The sequence below is a fragment of the Muntiacus reevesi genome, chromosome 3 (assembly GCF_963930625.1).
Source record: "Muntiacus reevesi chromosome 3, mMunRee1.1, whole genome shotgun sequence".
Classification (NCBI taxonomy): domain Eukaryota; kingdom Metazoa; phylum Chordata; class Mammalia; order Artiodactyla; family Cervidae; genus Muntiacus; species Muntiacus reevesi.
This window is the reverse complement of record NC_089251.1, coordinates 41,377,229-41,395,887: the sequence shown is the minus strand read 5'-3', so window position 1 is coordinate 41,395,887 and position 18,659 is coordinate 41,377,229. Positions and strand designations below refer to the sequence as shown.

The 18,659-nt window shown below is 38.3% G+C and overlaps 1 protein-coding gene across 1 annotated transcript in view; it reads right to left on the bottom strand.

Moving 5' to 3' along the window:
- The window catches only part of RAB1A (RAB1A, member RAS oncogene family), a 28,415-nt gene extending 15,107 nt beyond the window's left edge, over positions 1 to 13,308 (bottom strand). The window contains exon 1 of the mRNA XM_065929048.1: positions 13,073 to 13,308. Within this exon, the coding sequence (XP_065785120.1) occupies positions 13,073 to 13,095 (23 nt within the window). The 5' untranslated portion in view covers positions 13,096 to 13,308. The remainder of the gene's footprint in view (positions 1 to 13,072) is intronic.
- Positions 13,309 to 18,659: the final 5,351 nt, after the last annotated feature.

Below are 18,659 nucleotides of genomic sequence, written 5' to 3'. Positions count from 1 at the left end.
TGTACCAACTTTGCTGAGCACAGTGCCAAGTATCCAGTAAACACTCAATAAACATGCCCTGAATCAGTAGTACTGGTAAAGGATAGCAATGGGCTACAAATGTTGCCTGTGATGTCACTAATTACCATAAGGATCAATTTCTCTCTTCCAGAATAACCATAAGGCTGGAGAAAAACATGAATGCTTCCTAACTATGTTACAAGTTACATTATGGTTTCAAAAAAATTAGTAGTCAATTTTTTTAAACTACCTTTTTCAATTATCACATTCTTTTTAAATTTTACAAACAGCATTATTTTGAAACATCATTTATGTGTTTCTGATAATTTAAAGCCCAGAGCCATTATAAATAATATAAAGAGTTGAGCAATGTGCTCCGCAATGAGTCTTGCTAAAGAAGCCTATTTTCTTCTCTCCCAAACCAGCAGCTTCATGACCAGACAAGACAGACATCCAACGTGACAAGACACATGGAAAAGAACGGCAAACAAAATCAACCAACAAATTTCTTGCCTTACTGTATTCACACACCAAGAAACTATGATCAACAGCACATTACCTGCACTGAAACGTTTTAAATTACCTACTCCTGTAGTAGCTTATTTCTAAACTATTAATATACAGGATGTATTAATAGAGGATAATTCAGATTTGAGATCACTTACTTAGTTCTGTAACTAATTTACAAAAGAGAACAAGTAATAACGTTGATAGGAAATACGCAAATCTAAAGTTAGAAAGCTCAAGATCAGTTCTGGTACAGAGCCAAGAATAATTCAGCAAATAGTAAGACTTCAAATGTATTTTTCTTTTATTCTTAAGAATTTGGATTAAGTTTTCAGTCTGCAATACCATTTTAACTTATGTGAAAAACTGAATTCTATCATTGAGAAATCTTTGCACAAGTAAAGCAATCTTTACAGATTACAGTACAACTATAATCGCCACTCTCCTAAACTAGATTGTTTCAGTGAATTCTATCCACTGTTTTCAATCCAAACTTTCTCTAGCCTTTTTCACGTCTAATTTACAATGACAATGATACGTCATACCTTCTCCCCATAGTAGTCTGGAGTCTGTTTTTCCTCACTCTGATGTTCAACATCTCTCTCTGTGTGATGGTAAACTGACTTACCCATCCAAAATATAACACTGTGCCTTTAACAAAGTACCGTGTCAAGAGTTCAGAGAACATTTTAATTTTGTGTTTTTAATCAGGTCTCTCTCATAAGTAGTCATTCTTGAGTAACATTTTGGGCAAAATGCCAGAGAAAAAAATCTACAGGAACATAGCATGTTAAAAGAACAGCAGTAAACCTCAAATGCCAAGGCAACAATTTGAGCCCCAAAGTAAACCATCATGTACTGGATTATAACCCAAAGAATAAAATAGATATCCATGAGTCCATAAGGGTACAATGATTAACTGAAGAGGAGAGAAGAGACAACTCTTCCTTACATGAGGATTCCAAATAATACATGAAGAAGGAATAAGAGAAGTAGAAAATCACTAGTAGATTCACTGCTGCAGACAAGATCCACTGATGAATGCTAAAATTAGTGGGTGAAACTTCGAGGAGAATTAAGATATCTGCATGACCTCAAAACATGCCCCCCACCTCAAATATTTATTACTGCAGTGGTTTTAACATATGCCCACAAATTCTTTGAATACTCCTCCCTCCAGGAGATGGCGCTTCTTTAGTTCCCTTCCCCTGAGGGTGGGTTGGTTCTTAATGACAGGTTTCTAACATTGCGTGAAAAGGGAAAAATAGTTATTTTACAATGGAGAAACCCGACAGATATCACCTTTACAAAAGTGATCAAGGTGAACATCACCAGCAATGTCACATTGATATCACGGACCTTCTGACATGATGTAATGAGTAGAGTGCTTCACCTCTATGGTATCTCTCCCCAAATCTATAACCCCATCTAATCAAGAGAAAACATCAGACAAATGCAAACTGAGGGAAATTTACAAAATACATAAGCTCTTCAAAACTGCCAAGATAATGAAAAACTACACTGAGAAACTCAGATTGAAGGAGGCTAATATGATATAATAATTAAATACAACATGGTCTCTTGGATTAGGTTCTGGAACAGAAAACGACATTAGTGGAAAAACTGGAGAAACGGAAATAAAAGTCTATAGTTTAGTTCAGTTTACCCATGTTAATTTCTTAATTTTTATAAATGTACCATGGTATATACGATGCTAACATTAGGGGAAGTCGGACAAAGGGCATACAGGAATTTTCTGTACTACTTTTACAATTCTTCTGTGAATCTAAATTTACTTCAAAATAAAAAGATTTTAAAAAAACTATGAGGACATTAATGAAATAGGTGTAATCTCATTGAAAAAAGCTAGCTCCTGATATTTTTTAAATGTGAGAGAGAAATTTTGTGTTTTCTTGAGTTAAATCAACAATCATAAATCATGGTGGAATCTGTAAAATAAAAACTTTTCTTTTGAGGCACAAGTATTTTTTCAGAAAATTACTGTAAAGTGGAGATAATTCAGTGAGAAAGTAAGACAGTTAAAACTGACAAAGATTAAGACTGGATGGAAGGGGGGCAGATTCAGCCTTTCAACAAATGGATGGTGGGATGCCAAAGACAACAGCAGGTGAAAAATTATTTTTGTTATCAGTTTCTCCTTAGGTCAACTCATGGTCTACTTTATCAATACTGCAGACCCTTTATTTCCATTATTTACGATCTGAACATACTCTTAATACCCATGCCATTTTTGCATGTAAGCATTAATATTTTCCATACCTTAAAAAAAAAATCACTATTTTGAGAGCATGAAGAGTATTTTTTAAAAGTTACTTAAAACCCACTTCCATTCGAAATTCTATTTAGATAAAATGTTTTCCTTTTTAAAAGTTACCAAACTGCATACATAAAATAGGAAGTAGGAGATGAATCTGCTTGTTGCTCAATCTAAAATACTACTCAGAATTCTATAATATCAAGAGACTATTACCATGATATACTATTAAGTAAAAAGATTATAGAACATCTTTGTCCAGTATAACCCATTATTGTTAAAAAAACAATTTGTACACACATAAAAGATATGGGGAAAGAAGTGGATGGACACTTCTAAACTGTATGATTATACTTGTCTTTTCTTTATATTTTTTAAAATGTCTGCAATCACACTGTTATTACTTTTCTAACCAGAAAAAAAAATGCTACTTGAGAAGAGGAAAAATTTTAATCAATAGCTTATTCAGTGACTGAACAACCTAATGAGTTCTTTCAGCATACCTGCCCTAACACAAATGACATGAAAGTAGGCAGAATAGGTCAAGGCTGGAAGCAGGTCGCATTGGCACACTCCCAATATAAGCAACAAAAATATAAATCAACTTTTTGGATTAAATAAAAATAAACATTTTTTATCTTCAAGTAAAATTTGGATTATCACACATAGTTCACCTGTCAATGAAAATGTTAACAAAAGAAAGTTGACTGACATTAACACAACTTTCAACATACACTTTGGAAACACACCAAGGAAGACAAGACAAAAGTAAACAGTGGAGAATTATATAATTGTTTTTATCCAAACAGAAACCCCCCGAACACAAATTTCACAATGTCAGCTATAAGTATACCTTAGAAAAGACTAGCTATTTTAAAAAGTTAAACGGAACCTGTAATTTGTTCTCTTTTACCTAGAACAAGTTCACTTGTATGACATGAAACATATAGTTGTATCTTTTTATAAAATCATACTTGAAAACAGCCTAAAACTAAGCTCATATTACAAATTTAAAACAAAAGTCATGATTATGATATAGTGGGCCAAACAAATTTTAATTCATCTTTAAACTACACATTAGCCAATTAGTATTTGGGGTTTAAAATGATTAATAAAACTTTGGGGCTGCAATAATTGTGCATGACATCAACTCTTCTTCTTTACTCACTTTAAGTATGATCCACAGAACACAATTCAAAATTGATCATTAGGCTAGAGAAAAGAGGTAAGAACTTTTTCATATGCTTCAACTGTATTGTTTGAATTTTATAGAGCACATACTACTTTCTGATTAAATTAATAGAAATAAATAAACCTTCAATAATGGCCAAAAACAACCTTAGTCAAAATAAACAATTACGAATCTGAGAGGGCAACAGTCTTTCCTTCATATTTAAGAAAACAGCCAAGCAATTAAAAAAACAACTCTCCCCACAATTGACCACTAAAACCACAATTAAATAAAATATATTTAGAGACAATAGATTAACTTCCGAGGTTCCATTTTAGGCACCATTTAAAAGTGTTCCAAAAACCCAAAGCTGGAATTCTGAAAATGAGAGAAACTTTGGTTGATTGGAAGTGGTAAGCCATACAAGAGGACAAAAGAATAAATGGTCTTGAAATGTATCTAACAGTAAACATTTGCTGAAAAACACACGAAGTGTCCACAACCTCCTTACCTTTCAAAGCCTTGCATGGGTTTTAGAGCTGGAAAGACCTGTATTTGAATTCAGGCTCCATCAAATACTAGCTACAAAATCTTAAGGCAAGGTACTCACCTATCACTATGAGGCTCTATTTCTTCATCTGTAAAAAGACTGAATTAGCACACCACCACCCAATTAGAGGGCTTCCCAGGTGGCTCAGTGATAAAGAATCCACCTGCCAATGCAGGATACACTAAAGATGAGGGTTCGATCCCTGGGTTGGGAAGATCCCCTGGAGCAGGAAATGGCAACCTACTCCAGTATTCTTGCCAGGGCAATTCCATGGACAGAGGAGCCTGGAGGGCTACAGTGTATGGGGTCGCAAGGAGTCGGACACCACTGAGCACACATGCACACACTTGAACCACCTGATTAGGCTCTGGTCAAGATTATAAACACTGCCTCTAAAATACTTAGCAGTGTCTGGTACATTATAGGAACACAATAAGTGGCAATTAATATTGTCCCTTCCTCCCTCCAATCCAGGATGTAACCTGATGAAAAAATTCAAGACTGACAGACAAAAACGTTGAAGTTGTTTACCCAAAGTTTCTGTACAGATGATGTGTGACAAATTATCACAGGAGTTTACCAGTTTAATTTATAATATAAAGTAAAAGTGCAAAAATTACCAGCTAACAGTTGTAAGTAACAATGATCACAACTAGCAACACATACAATAGTAAAATGGTCTACAGCAAATAAGCCTGCCTCTCCAGTAAAAGAAAGGCATTTTGCTTTACCTGTTTTTCTCACAGAAAAGGCTTGCATGACTTTAAGGCAGCAAGTAGTCAAGAATAGTCATGAGGGAAATAAAAAAATAGTCATGAGGGTAGAAAAACTGAAAATGGATACAATAATTAACTTCAAGTCGAGAGAAGCTCTAAAGATCAAGCGAACACAAGAGGTGAAGGAAGTCAAAGGCCTATTGACAATACGTATCTCACAAACCCTTAACATTTTTATTTTTTTATTGAAGGATAACTGGTTTACAGAATTTTGTTGTTTTCTGTCAAACCTCAACAAGAATCAGCCACAGAAGGGAGGGGATATATGTATACTTTCTTAACATTTTTAAGACCTCTCCAATCAAGAATTTTAGACATAACTGACCACAAAAATACTAGTTGCCTAATTAACTGGCTTAATTTCAAATTCCTAGAAGTTAACCACACACAGTAACTGGAAACAGCGTACTTGGACTGTAGAATCATAGGCCCTTGAGTTAAAATTCCAATTCTATTGCTTACTCTGAATGCCTTGGGCAAGTCATTTAACTCTTCTCTGCCTCCGACTCCTGTAAAATTAAGACCCCATTTCTTCACTGGACTAGGGGAAATAATGGACACATGTAAAATTTCCGACTAGAGGCGGGAACTCAAGTTGTTTCCTACTGACCTTAACTCAAGACTAGCACCAGGGCTTCTGGAGAGTCCTCCTCAGTGCTCTGTTCTTCTCCAGCTAAATCAACGTAACTTTCTGTCAATAACTGAAATCCTAGGCCTCTTCTCCGATTTTTTTGCACTATTATGCCATCCTATTCTTTACAAAAAAAATCACAAGATTTAATTTGCACTAATACTATTAAATTGATTATACTTGCTTAAGTTTGAGTCATCTTAACTAACTGGTAAGCACCTGGGAGCAAAGTCTATGTTGTATAGTTAAAAAATAAAAACCCCTCAACTCCTAGCATAGTCTGATGACAAAAGGCTGGCTGTTTTCTTTATCAAGCTTTTTCTCCACGGAAATTAGATTTTTGCGTGTGTGCGCCTACGTGTGTGTCCAAGTGTATGCTCACGGAAAGATTTTAAATATCTGTACTGAAAAAATTTTTCAAAGAGACAGGTCAGTGATCCATGTTTGATGATTAAGTGTGTTAGAAAAACTTTAACAAGCTCAAAAGGTATAAATGGAGGGTATGAAGTAAGTGGTAGTCTGAACTTAACCCTATGGCTTTCAACTCAAAATTCTGGCTTGGTTTCTTCTTCCCCACCATTTCTCACCAATTCCCTCAATGATAATATTTTATACTCTCAGATGATAATAAAGTCAGTAAATAAGTCCTACTTTATATATAAAACCTATCAGAATGAATCAGCCATCTATGAACTAGCACACAGAACCTGAACAAACATAAAGTGTAACTTACTGCTTAAATTAACTTAGAACATTTGTTTTAGTAGAGAGTAAACTCAGCTCAAAACAGCATGGTAAATTTTGGAGTTCTGACTTCATTAGCTTTAGTAAGTGATGAACCCAATTGCTCTTTATAAGGACAAATGCCAGCCACCAACCTATAAATTAAGCACTAAATAATTAATAATTTGACAAAGTTGCTTAAACTATCCTTTTATAAATTTAACTACTTTTATAAATCCCATATAATTCAATTGAGAATATATCACATATTACTCTCATCTAGGCATTTACCCTAATTACATCCATTATCAATTTTATGGCAATAAAGATACTGCAGAGATGACACTGTTGTTTATGTGAACACTAATGCTGTTTGAACTTAGTGTATCTTTGCTTCAAGAATCTTGGAAACACTTCATATATCAATAACTCAATGAGAAACAAACAGGTAAACATTTTTAAAAAAGGAGAAGAAAAGAAAAGCACAGACTAGGTCATGAAAATAAGCCATAACCAAACAAATCTCACATTTTGAAAACAGTTCAAGATCCCAGATTTAAAATTAAAATCTGTCCCCCTTGGGTTTCTACATTTCAAAAGAATGGTAGTGAAAATTCTCTTTTCTATTTTCAATCTTCTACATCAGGCATTTATAACTTTGAGGTTCATGAATACGCTTAGGGAATATGAATAGCTTACAACTTTATGCAGAATGCTATGAGCATGTATATACATAGGCAACAGATCCCCAGTGTTTATCAAATATTCCCAAGGGTACATGACCATAAATGGGTTAAGAATAACTGCCCTAAATGGGCAGAGCAGCAAGTACAAGTAATAATTCCATTTAAGTACTATTGTTATTCAAAGAAAATACAGTCAGACAAGTTAAATTCATCAATGTCCTGGAAAACTTCAGTTATATAACTCACTCAATCTCATTTGTAAAGCTCACTAGTCTGAGGTACAGAGTGCATAAAATGCCCTATGTGAAGACAGGCAAGTAGCTGGCACAGAGAGTAAGTACTTGTCAATTAGTAGCTATTGTTATTTTAAAAAGTTTCCAAAGAGTGGTTCTTATGAGCAAAAGTAATACTATCTGTCAAAATCGATAAATACGGAACAGAGCAAACTAACTGGAAGCTATCAGCAACCCTGGATTTAATAAAGTGGGGTGTTCTGACCAACCGAATCATCAGTCACAAAAGTACCAAGGAAAATTTCATTTCCTACTTCTCCTTTGTACCCTATTTCTTCACATATTTAAGTAAGTAAACAAACTAACAAACATTTATTCTCTGGCTCCCTAAAGTCTCAGGATTATTTTCCCTTTAAGTATCATTACACCACTATAATTTGAAACATCACAGGGTGGGTCCAAGGAAAAGCCAAGTCCTCGGTTTTCCTCCCTGAATTCTATTCCTGATATCAAAGAAGCAATCTCTCCTCAGCCCCACCTTCTACAAGAAAACAGTGGAAAAGTCTGACTGTTCTGCTCTCCTAGAGCAGGGCGGGGTGGTTGTCATTTTGTCTAACTCTTACTAAAACTTCAAAATGCAGTTCAGACGAACAGTGGTAAAAAGCAGGAAAGTCAACATATCTAAGGTATCTCAGGCACTGGCATCCTACACCTATTTTTAGTTTCTCTTCATCTTTTTTTTTTTTTGCAAATTTTAAAAAATCTCAGAATCTTAAAAAGCAGTTTATTTAACCCCATTTTCACACATTAGGAAAGAGACAAGAGTAGGTAACAGCAAAAGGAAGCTCTTAACTATCAAAAATGAAACTTAACTATTACAACTACAAGTGGTAAAACCATCATATATGTAGTCAGAAGTTGCCAAGGAGAGCAAAAACACATACACAGTCAAAGGATTGCTGATAGAGAACACCTGATTCTAAAGCTCTTCTATCTTTAAAAAAAAAAAAAAAAAAAAAAAAACCTCTGAATATGTAAGACACTGTCAACATCCTATACTTTAACCTATTCGTGATAAAAAGGAGAAGAAATTTTAATGTAAAATTTCAGTTTCTTTAAATGATCCTACAAGATCATCTACTCACATCAAACTCTTAAGATGCATTTTGTGGAAAGTCTACATAGCTACTGGCAACTTACACTATGCAGAGACATTACATACACTGATTCTCTACAGACATTAAATAGTCATATTCTGGACAGTGAGAATACTTCTTTAAACTTCTTTGAATTTCCCAAATCACTACTAACACCATCAAAAAGTCACCAAAGCGGCCAACAAAAATAAAACCTATTTTTAGTTGGTTTCTGCTTCTTTTCTAATAAAAAAATTCTAACTAAAAATTACGTAAAAGGTAGTAATGATGTATTTATCAATGAAATTACACTGTTAGCCAGATAATAGAACTGATTAACTTTTTACTTTCAAATCCTTAAGTTAAAAGATAGACTTAGTCAAAGCATAGCACTGGCCAAAAAAAAAAGAAAAAAAGTCAAATGTTCCTTGAATCTACCATGATAGAAAACAAAGTTTAGGAGACTGATTAAAACATGCCATAATTATGTTAAAACATAATAAAACAAGGTTTAAGATTTTTTTTTCTTTCACAAATTTTTCTGCAATGAACTAGTTGATCCAGGGACTATCTTGGTGGCACAATGGATAAGAATCTACCTGCCAATGCAGGAGACATGGGCTCCATCCCTGCTCCAGGAAGATTCCACATATGGTGGAGCAACTGAGCCCTCTGGACTGAAGCCTGCACGCTCTAGGGCTCATGAGCCACAATGAATGAGTCCCTGTGCCACAACTCTGCAACAAGAGAAGCCACCACAATGAGAAGCAAGGGCACCCAAACTAGAGAGTAGCCGCCACTGGCTGCAACTAGAGAAAGCCCTCGTGCATCAACAAAGACTAAGAGTAGCCAAAAAAATATAAATAAAGAAGTTTGTACATGTCAAAAAATGTGATCTTTAAAAAAAAACAAAAACTAGCCAATCCAAAGACACTACTACATATAGGTCTTCCGATTGGAGTTAACTGGTTGAGACAGGTAAACGTATTTCATTCTTAACATACTCTTTATAGATGAAGCAGCCAAAATGATTTTGACACTAGAAAAAAATCCAACAGAAGCTAGTGGATTAGGAAAAATGCTTCTGGTATGAGAATAATGTTAAGTATTTCTTAACTAGTGTGCTGAAATAATCACTGCCTACTTCACCTCCTTGCTCAGGAAAATTAAAATCTTTCTTCAAATCTCCAGGAAAAAAAAAAAGAGCTTTGCTGCTTTCCATCTACTTTTTCCACTGCTCAGACTCCACTCTGGTTGCATTTTGTTTGTAGTATTTGAAGTTCAAATGAGTCAGTCATTACCCTTAATTTCTGCTAATAAAGATAACCTAGGACCATTTCTCCCAAATCAGCCAAATAACATGGAAAGCAGGCAAAGAAAAACCTTCAAATTAATCATTGATGGACATATTTCTTATTCTCCTCACTCCCAAACCAAAAACTCAAAGATTACAAAATAAAGCATTTAGTAATAAAATTACCAACAGGTAATCGTGTCAACCTACACAAATCTAAAATTTTGTTCACTCTGAGAACCAAACTTTTGTCAAGAACACATTTTCATTACCAAATTCAGCAGCACCCATATAGCAGATTTTAAAAGTTTCTATAAGGAGTAAGAAGAACATGACAAACCAAAACAAGAAACATCTGGGGTGCACCCATAAATATTCCCTTGTATACTATTGTTTCAAATTAGCTTATAAAGTGTCCACTATAATACATGTGTATTATATAATGCATATATTGTACCTGACATATAATAAGTGGCCATAAATGTTAGCTATTAGGGTAACACTGTGGAATCATAAAAGGCACTCATCCATTAAAAGTTTTAACTTAATATAAAAAAAACCTTTGATTTTAAAGTTTAGAACACGGTTTTAAAGCAAACAGGCTTGTGTCTGGATGATTAAACTCTAAGAATTTCCTTCTTTTCTCTAGTTCCCAATTTTTTTCTAATTACTTTAATGATGCTAATAAGCTTGATTAAAGATAAGAAGAAATTGCTGAAGTCAGATTCTAAAAATCTGCTTGCTGGTTGCCTTTGTGACCTTTCATAATAAAATACCACCTGTTCTCACCTTAAGTACTTTTCACTAGTGCTTCTCCAAAGGTTTTCCCAAGCTATGAGGTTATTTTACTTAAGAGACAGCCTAGAATATAAATACAGTAGCCCAGGTACTGGCACACTCCATGCCATAAAAATATAAAAATGATTTCTGGGATTGATTCTGTTGAGGTCATTAATCTAGAACCCTCAAAATAAAGGATGGTTTGACACTCTACTTAAGAATTACTATCCCTGTCATTTATTAACCATTCTTTCTTCTTCCCTCCTGAACAATCTTTCTCACTCCCTCTGCTTCTCCAAATCAAATGGTAATAATTCCCTTACTGATTTATTCTCTATAAGGTCTTCCTGAACTGTACCAGCCAACCACAACCCCACAACTTCTTTTAAAACCTTGTGGTTCCAATCAATGTCACCCATCTGGAACTTGCCATGTCAACTGTTATTTAACATGTATAATATCTATTTTTTTGTATTCCATTATAAATTCCTGAGGATAAGGGTTATATTCCTAAATTTTACCATGACTGGAAAACCTTATACAATGATGTACCCTGCTCTTACAGTTTACCAAATTCTTTTACATATACATATCCCCGATAGGAATAAACACTGTTGTCCTATTTTACAAAAGAAGAAATAAATTCCGAGTCTAAATCATTTGTCATGGTTCTGTTCAATTAATCCTCATTACAGTACTATATACATGCAGCAAATTTAAGAAACTCCCTGAACAGAAGACAAACCTCCATAAAATGGAAAATCCATGTACTTTACTGTTGCCAGGACAACTTCTAAATTAGAGACCTGAAGTTCAACTCTGTCCAACTATGCAAAACCAACTTTGTCCTTGGAGCCCTTGATAAAAAACTGCCAGCATAGCAAATAAGACACTATTAGAACACTATCTTCAACTTCTTAAAGTATATAAAATTTTAATAAAGTACTATGGCTTCTGTTTAGAACAGAAAGGGACATTTCGGCGTCAAACCACAGTATTACAAAACTTGAAGTCAGAATGCATTTTGCAAGAGCCATGTGACACACACATGACAGTCAGCTAAACCCATGGGTGGACCTTTTAGGGGAAATATTTAGCAGTAATTGACCAAAACAGCAAATAAACTCAACATTTAGGTCAAAGACTGATCTCTGCTTTAAAAAATTCCCCATCTCCCCCCAGATCCTTCTGACACCGAGGAGGAATACCAATTAAATCTCCTTCAATTATTCACTAATTTCAAAATGCAAACTGTAGTAGGATATTTTTAAGGGCCATTAAGGAGAACCCAACAAAGTCTTCCTAAGAAACACCGGTTCCCAGGAAAGGTGACGGGTGTGCCACATCTGCTGTGGTGACTTCTTGAGGAAGCAAGAAAAAGAAATGCATTAACTTTTCATGACACGTCACAGAACCTCATTCCCTATCTGCAAGCGTTCAAGTAGGTAATTCAAAACCTACAGATCTATCTATCAAAGGGCCCATTCGTTTTTCTTGCAACTTTACAGCAAAGTCTTTTATTTGGTAATATCACAAAGATGTCCCTAGGTTTAGTGCTAGTGTTTTGTTTTGTTTTGTTTTTCCCTTGACCTACACAAGGCAAAAGGACTTCAGTGTCCTCTAAAAAAAAATTCTCACGAACGCCCAGGAAGGCAATGGGCCCGCTGAGTTCGTAAAGAACTCCAGAAAATAACTAAAAAACAGAACCAAAATGCTTAAATCGCTTCTCACCATCTACTCATTCCCCTTAATCCCACGCAGCCCTGAAAAGCATCCATATTACCTGCAACCTGGAGAGGAGGGTGGAAGAGATAGCCAACAAGCTCAAGATTTACAAGTAAAGCTGGTTTCCACCCCGACGGTTCTGACAGCTCCGCAGAGCGCGGGCGCAGGGTCTGACAATGCCCTCTAAGAGAGTTATCTCACCTCATCCCCACCCCTTAAAAAACTGGCCCTCCTTGAAAAGTCACTGCCTCCAAGAGAAGCTACCCCTTCCCACGGCCCCACCACCGACTCCCAGACGCCCCAACCCTCTTCGCGGACTGCCCCTACACACCGGTCCGGCACTCAGGGCAATACTACAACCAAACAGGGTCCAGGCCCAGGCGGCTCACCCCTCCGGCCCGACCCCTCCCCTCGACCGCCCCTCCTCCGTCAGACAATGGGGCCCGACTCCCGGCCGCCAACCTCTCCTGCCCCATCACCCTCACCTCACCGAGGCCGAGGCCCCTTCCTCCGCCCTCCTCGCCCCCTCTAAGCCTTCCCAAGGTGGCCCACGGACCCAGCCGACCGGTGCTCTCCTGCACTCACTATTCGGGATTCATGCTGGACATGTCACTGCAGCTGCCGCCGCCGCCACCGCCGCCCTTGCTGCTGCAGCCGCCGCCCTGACTCTCCGCGCCACGGGTAGTCGAAGGAGAGGAATGAGATAGGCTGTTCCGGGAGAGCAAACGTCTTTACCCCACTCCGTCCCCTTAGAACACAATCTGCAGCCGCCACAACTCAGCTATCGCTTCCACCCAAAATGGCCGCCGGCGAACCAGGAAATAGGAAAGCCTTAGACCGAGGGGCCTTTACACAGCCCAAAGGGCGGCCGCACCGCGTGGCATGCCGGGAAAGAGAGTTGCGAGCGCGGCTGCGGGTGCTGGGGAACCACGGTGCAGCGCCAAGACCTGGACTCAGCTTCCCGCCAAGCCCCGCGCCTCTGGCGCACGCGTACTCGTGGGGTTGTCGCTCGCCCCATTTCCCCCCCCCTCTCAACGCCCCCCCCCGCCCCGCCCCTCCCCGCTCCCCTCCCCGCTGACTCGCTGGCTAGGACTTCGCTCGGACTCCCCCTAGCGGATTGGCTAAGGCCGAGCGGCCCTGGTGATGTCATCAGTGAGACGTGGCAGCCGGGCGAGTCAGCGCCCCACAGGGGATGGGGAGGGGGAAGGGGAGAGGAGGGGAGGGACAGAGGGCGGTGCCGGCAGCTGGCGGAAGAAGGGGGTGGGGATCCCGGGACCCTGCGGGCTGTGGAGAGAGGGGTCGGAGGCCGAGGGACCGCTTGAGAGCGTAGGCGGAGGGAAGGGGAACTAGGGGTCTCGGCTCCTGTGTGCCTTTTGCTTGTCTGACCTGCTTCAGGCTTCAGTTTCCCCGCTGGTCCCAGGATGTCTGCTCTAAAGATGGAAGAAGACTCGAGGGGCCTCTGCGGAAAACTTTCGGTCTCTGGAAAACACGAAGCCTTTCTTTTCCGTTCTCTTCCTCACTCACCCAGCGCCACTGGGTCTGGTCAAAGACCAGTGTTGGCACGACCATTTTTTTTTTTTTTTCCTTACTATTCCCTTTCCAGCCCTGCTTGATCACTTCAGCCTGGATATTGCAGCAGTCTCCGAGTGGACTATCTGCTTCTGCCTCTTTGCCCCAAGCCATTTGGACTCACATCCAGATTTACCTTCCTGAAACATTTCCATCTCTAACCCCACACCTTTCACTGCCTCTGCATTGCGTGGACAGGACATAACCCTGAGCCAAACAAAAATTAGTAATCTTCCTGCCCTGGTTCCAGCCTTCGGGTTGAAATGTATTTATTTTTAGTTGCTATTTAATTCTGAACCATTCTACAAGATTGGAAAGTAATAAGCGATAGTGTATTTCATTACTGTATAATGCCTGGAAACTCCAAAAGTAACATGAACACATTTTTTAAAAACCATATTAACAGCTCTTTTTAATCAGCTCAGGAATTTAAATCACTGAACTTTAACATTTTATCTTGAGTTACTTAATTACAAAGGGCATGGTATAATACACTGGTCAAAGTTTATCTTCCAACTTGTTCTTAGAACCAAGAAAATTATCTCCAAAGACTGCAAAATCACTTCAGATTCCCATAACATCAAAATATGGAAGGAAAGCAGTTTTTGTTTCTACCTATTTACCCACTGTACCCCTTTAGCACACAAATACAATACATGTGCTTTAGTGGACCACCTCATCAAACTGTAGGCTAGAATTCCTTTTTATCATGTTGGCTTCTGAAGTAAATATGATCAACACATCAGGAAAATACCCTGAATGGATCAATGATAGTCATCAAAAAGTGTATTTTATCCTAGATTCTCATCTCTTCCTGCTTATTGTGATTGCACAGAAGAAAAACTCAGAAAACCTCTGAAGAATTCATCTTGAGTCAAAGATAAAAAATTTAACCTGTTCATCTCCTTGAGGTATACCCATAATATTGTTGTTGTTATTTAGTCTCTAAGTCATGTCTGGCTCTTTGTGACCCTGTGGAACCCGTCAAGCTCCTCTGTCCGTGGGATTTCACAGACAAGAATACTGGAATGGGTTGCTGATCGCTATTCCAGGGGATCTTCCAGACCCAGGGATCAAACCCACATCTCCTGATTCTTTACCACTGAGCCAGCTGGCTATACTTTCTTTAATTATTTATTTCCTTTCCCAACAAATAACCAATAGCTTTTAACCTAAGTGAGAGAGTAGTTGTGAGAATTAAACAAAACATTATAAAGCATATAATACAGTGACTTTGAGGATACTTGGTAAATAGTAAACTACCTTTCTCCCTGAAAGTTTTAAATGTACCTGCTGTATACCAAAGACAGAATGCTTTATATCCTTGTTGTGATGTATTAATAGAATGCAAGGAGCTTAGAGGCAATGGTGCGCAGACGTTTCCCACCCCGTGGTGGTGGTTTACTTGCTAAGTCGAGTCATACTCTTGCAACCCCATGGGTTATAGCCTGCCAGGCTCCTCTGTTCATGGGATTCTCCAGGCAAGAATACTGGAGTGGGTTGCCATTTCCTCCTCCAGGGGATCTTCCCAAACCAGGAATTGAACCTGGATCTCCTTCATTGTAGGCAGGTTCTTTACCAACTGAGCTATGAGGGAAACCCATACGACACCTTGTATGCCATTTACATTGACTTCTTCCCCCAAAAGTGTCAGTTTTGCTGATTCAAATCTTAACATATCTTATTTTATTTTAATATTTGATTGGTTGATTTTTGGCTGCATCGGATCTTATCCGCGGCACACAGGCTTCTCTAGCTGTGACATGTAGGCTCCATAGCATGTGCGCTCAGTAGGTGCAGCACTGGGCTTAGTTACCCTGTGGCACATGGGATCTTAGTTCCCTGACTGGGTATTGAACCCAAGTCCCCTGCATTGCAAGGCTGATTCTTAGCCCTGGACCACCAGGGGAGTCCCAATATATTTTATATGAGGTGTTTAAGAGTAGCTACTTTCATAGTTCAGATTAATAACTCAATAATTCATTAAACTAGCATGAGGCCTGTTGGCTGCCCTATTGTTAACTCTCCTAGGGCTGTATGTCCATTTGCTATTTGGCTCATTCTTTTCTTTCTTCCTTTTTTCCTTCCTTTCTTTTCCTTTTCTTCCCTTTTTCTTTTATTAAATATTTATGACCTGCCATGTAATAAATATGCTTGGAACCATAAAGAATACAAAAGTGAATGATTACAGTCCTCTGTCTGTGAGATAACAACCTATTGAGAGAAAGATGTGTATACAAACAAGGCTTGGAGGGGGAAATGCAAAAATAAATTTAAATGATACAATGTGTATAGAGACAGAAATCAGATCAGTGACTGCCAGGAACTGGGAATGGGAGGAGGGAATTGTTCACAAAGAGACACAAGGGAACTTTGGGGTTTGATGGAAAGACTCTATTGCTTCATTGTGGTGATGGTTAGTTACTTAACTGTATATGCCTTGTCAAAACTCGTAGAACTATACACCTAAAAGGGGTAAATTTGATAGTGTATAAATTATACCTGGATTACAAACCTGACCTCCAAAAATGATATGGGATGGAAGTACAGAGGAGGGAAATAATTTCAACTCAAACTATTGGGAATGCTTTTATGAAGGAGGTGATATTTGAATTAAGTCTTGAAAAAGAATAAAATTTTAATCATTGGCAGAGATGGGGGAGAGGGAGCCATTTATACCAGAATGACGAAAGTGAGCACAAGCCTAGAATGTGAAGACACCCATGTGTTTAGGGAATGGTAGTCACAGGTTCCATGGGAGATGAGGTGGGTAATATTTAAATTAAAGCGAGATGGTGGGGAGCTCCAAATACCTGCTAAAGAGTTTCAACCTTATTCACTAGGCAGTGGAGAACCAAGAAAGTTTCCAAGAAGGAAAATAAGGAGACTACCTCAGTATTCTAAAGGGAGCACTCTGGAGTTCCATAGAAACTGGAGGTGGGGAGATAAGTTAAAAGGTAGATTCATTTAGGCAAGAGATGTTGTGTTCTTTACAACAGAAACAGACTCAGACATAGAGAACAGACTTGTGGTTGCCAATGGGTGGGGAGTATGGGGAGGATGGATTTGGGGATTTGGGATTAGCAGATGCAAACTATTATATATAGAAGAGCCCTACTATATAGCACAGGGAACTATATTCACTATCCTGTAACAAACCACCACAGAAAAGAATATGAAATATATATATGTATATGAATCACTGTATATCTGAATTTTGCTATACAGCAGAAATTAACACAGCATTGTAAATCAACTATATTTCAATAAAATAAAAATTTTTGGGGAGGACCCGGAGGAGTCAGGTGGAGAGGGAGGTGGGATGGGGGACCGGGATGGGGAATGCGTGTAGCTCTATGGCTGATTCATATCAATGTATGACAAAACCCACTGAAAAATAAAAAATAAAAATAAATAAAAATAAAATAAAATAAAAAAATTTTAAAGAGAGAGACGGAAAAAAAAAAAGAGAGAGAGAGATGGTATGTTTTATAAAACAGAAGGGAGGGGCAATTCCAGAGAGAAGAAGGTAGAATCTGAAGGTGTGAAGGGAAATGAAGGGCTTAAAGTGGTCCAGAGATATCCAGTTTAACTGACAACTTGGGAACAAGATCCCAGCCAAGTCAGAGAACAGAAGAGGGGCTTGGAGTAGTGTAGAGAAGGAGGAAGACAGGCAGTGCTATGTGATTTGAGGTCAGAGTTAAAGCTGCCCTGGTGTGGAAGTACTAGAACTACCAGAAACTGTACCACTTCTGAAAAGCACACACACACATACACAACAGAAGATAAAGAATCTGCCGGCAATGCAGGAGACACGGGTTCGAGCCCTGGATCAGGAAGATTCCCTGGAGAAGGGACTGGCTACCCACTCCAGTATCTTTGTCTGATGGGCGGCAGTCCACCAAAAGTGACTATGACCTTTCTGGTGTAAGTTTGGCTTTGGAAAGTACTCTGAAGCTTTTTTTCAGTACACCCACTGAGCTGGTCATCACTGGCTGTTGTGGAAAATCCACTTTTCGTTGCATGTCACAATCCAATCAAGAAATGTTTCTTTGTTATTGTGTAGAATAAAAGAAGATGACACTTCAAAATGATGATTTTTTTTCCTAATTTGTAGTCAGTTTATGAGGCATCTACTTAATGAGTTTTTTCGCCTTTCCAATTTGCTTCAAATGCCAAATGGCAGTGGAATGGTCGAACTTGAGTTATTCAGCAACTTCTCCTGTAGTTGTAAGAGGATCAGCTTCAGTGATTACTCTCAATTGCTGGTTGTCACCCTCTGATGGCTGGCTACTTTGCTTCTCATCTTCAAGACTCTTGTTTCCTTCGCAAAACTTCTTGAACCACCACCACACTGAACGTTCATTAGCAGTTCCTGGGCCAAATGCGTTGTTGATGTTGCGAGTTATCTCCACTGCTTTACGACCCATTTTGAACGCAAATAAAAAAAATCACTCATATTTGTTTTTTGTCTAGTGTTTCTACAGTGTAAAAAATATATATATGCAATAAACAGAAAGTAATACATCATTAGCAAAAAACATAAAGTGAAAAATGCATGTTAAAATGATATAACCACATTTATTTAAGAATGTATCCCAAT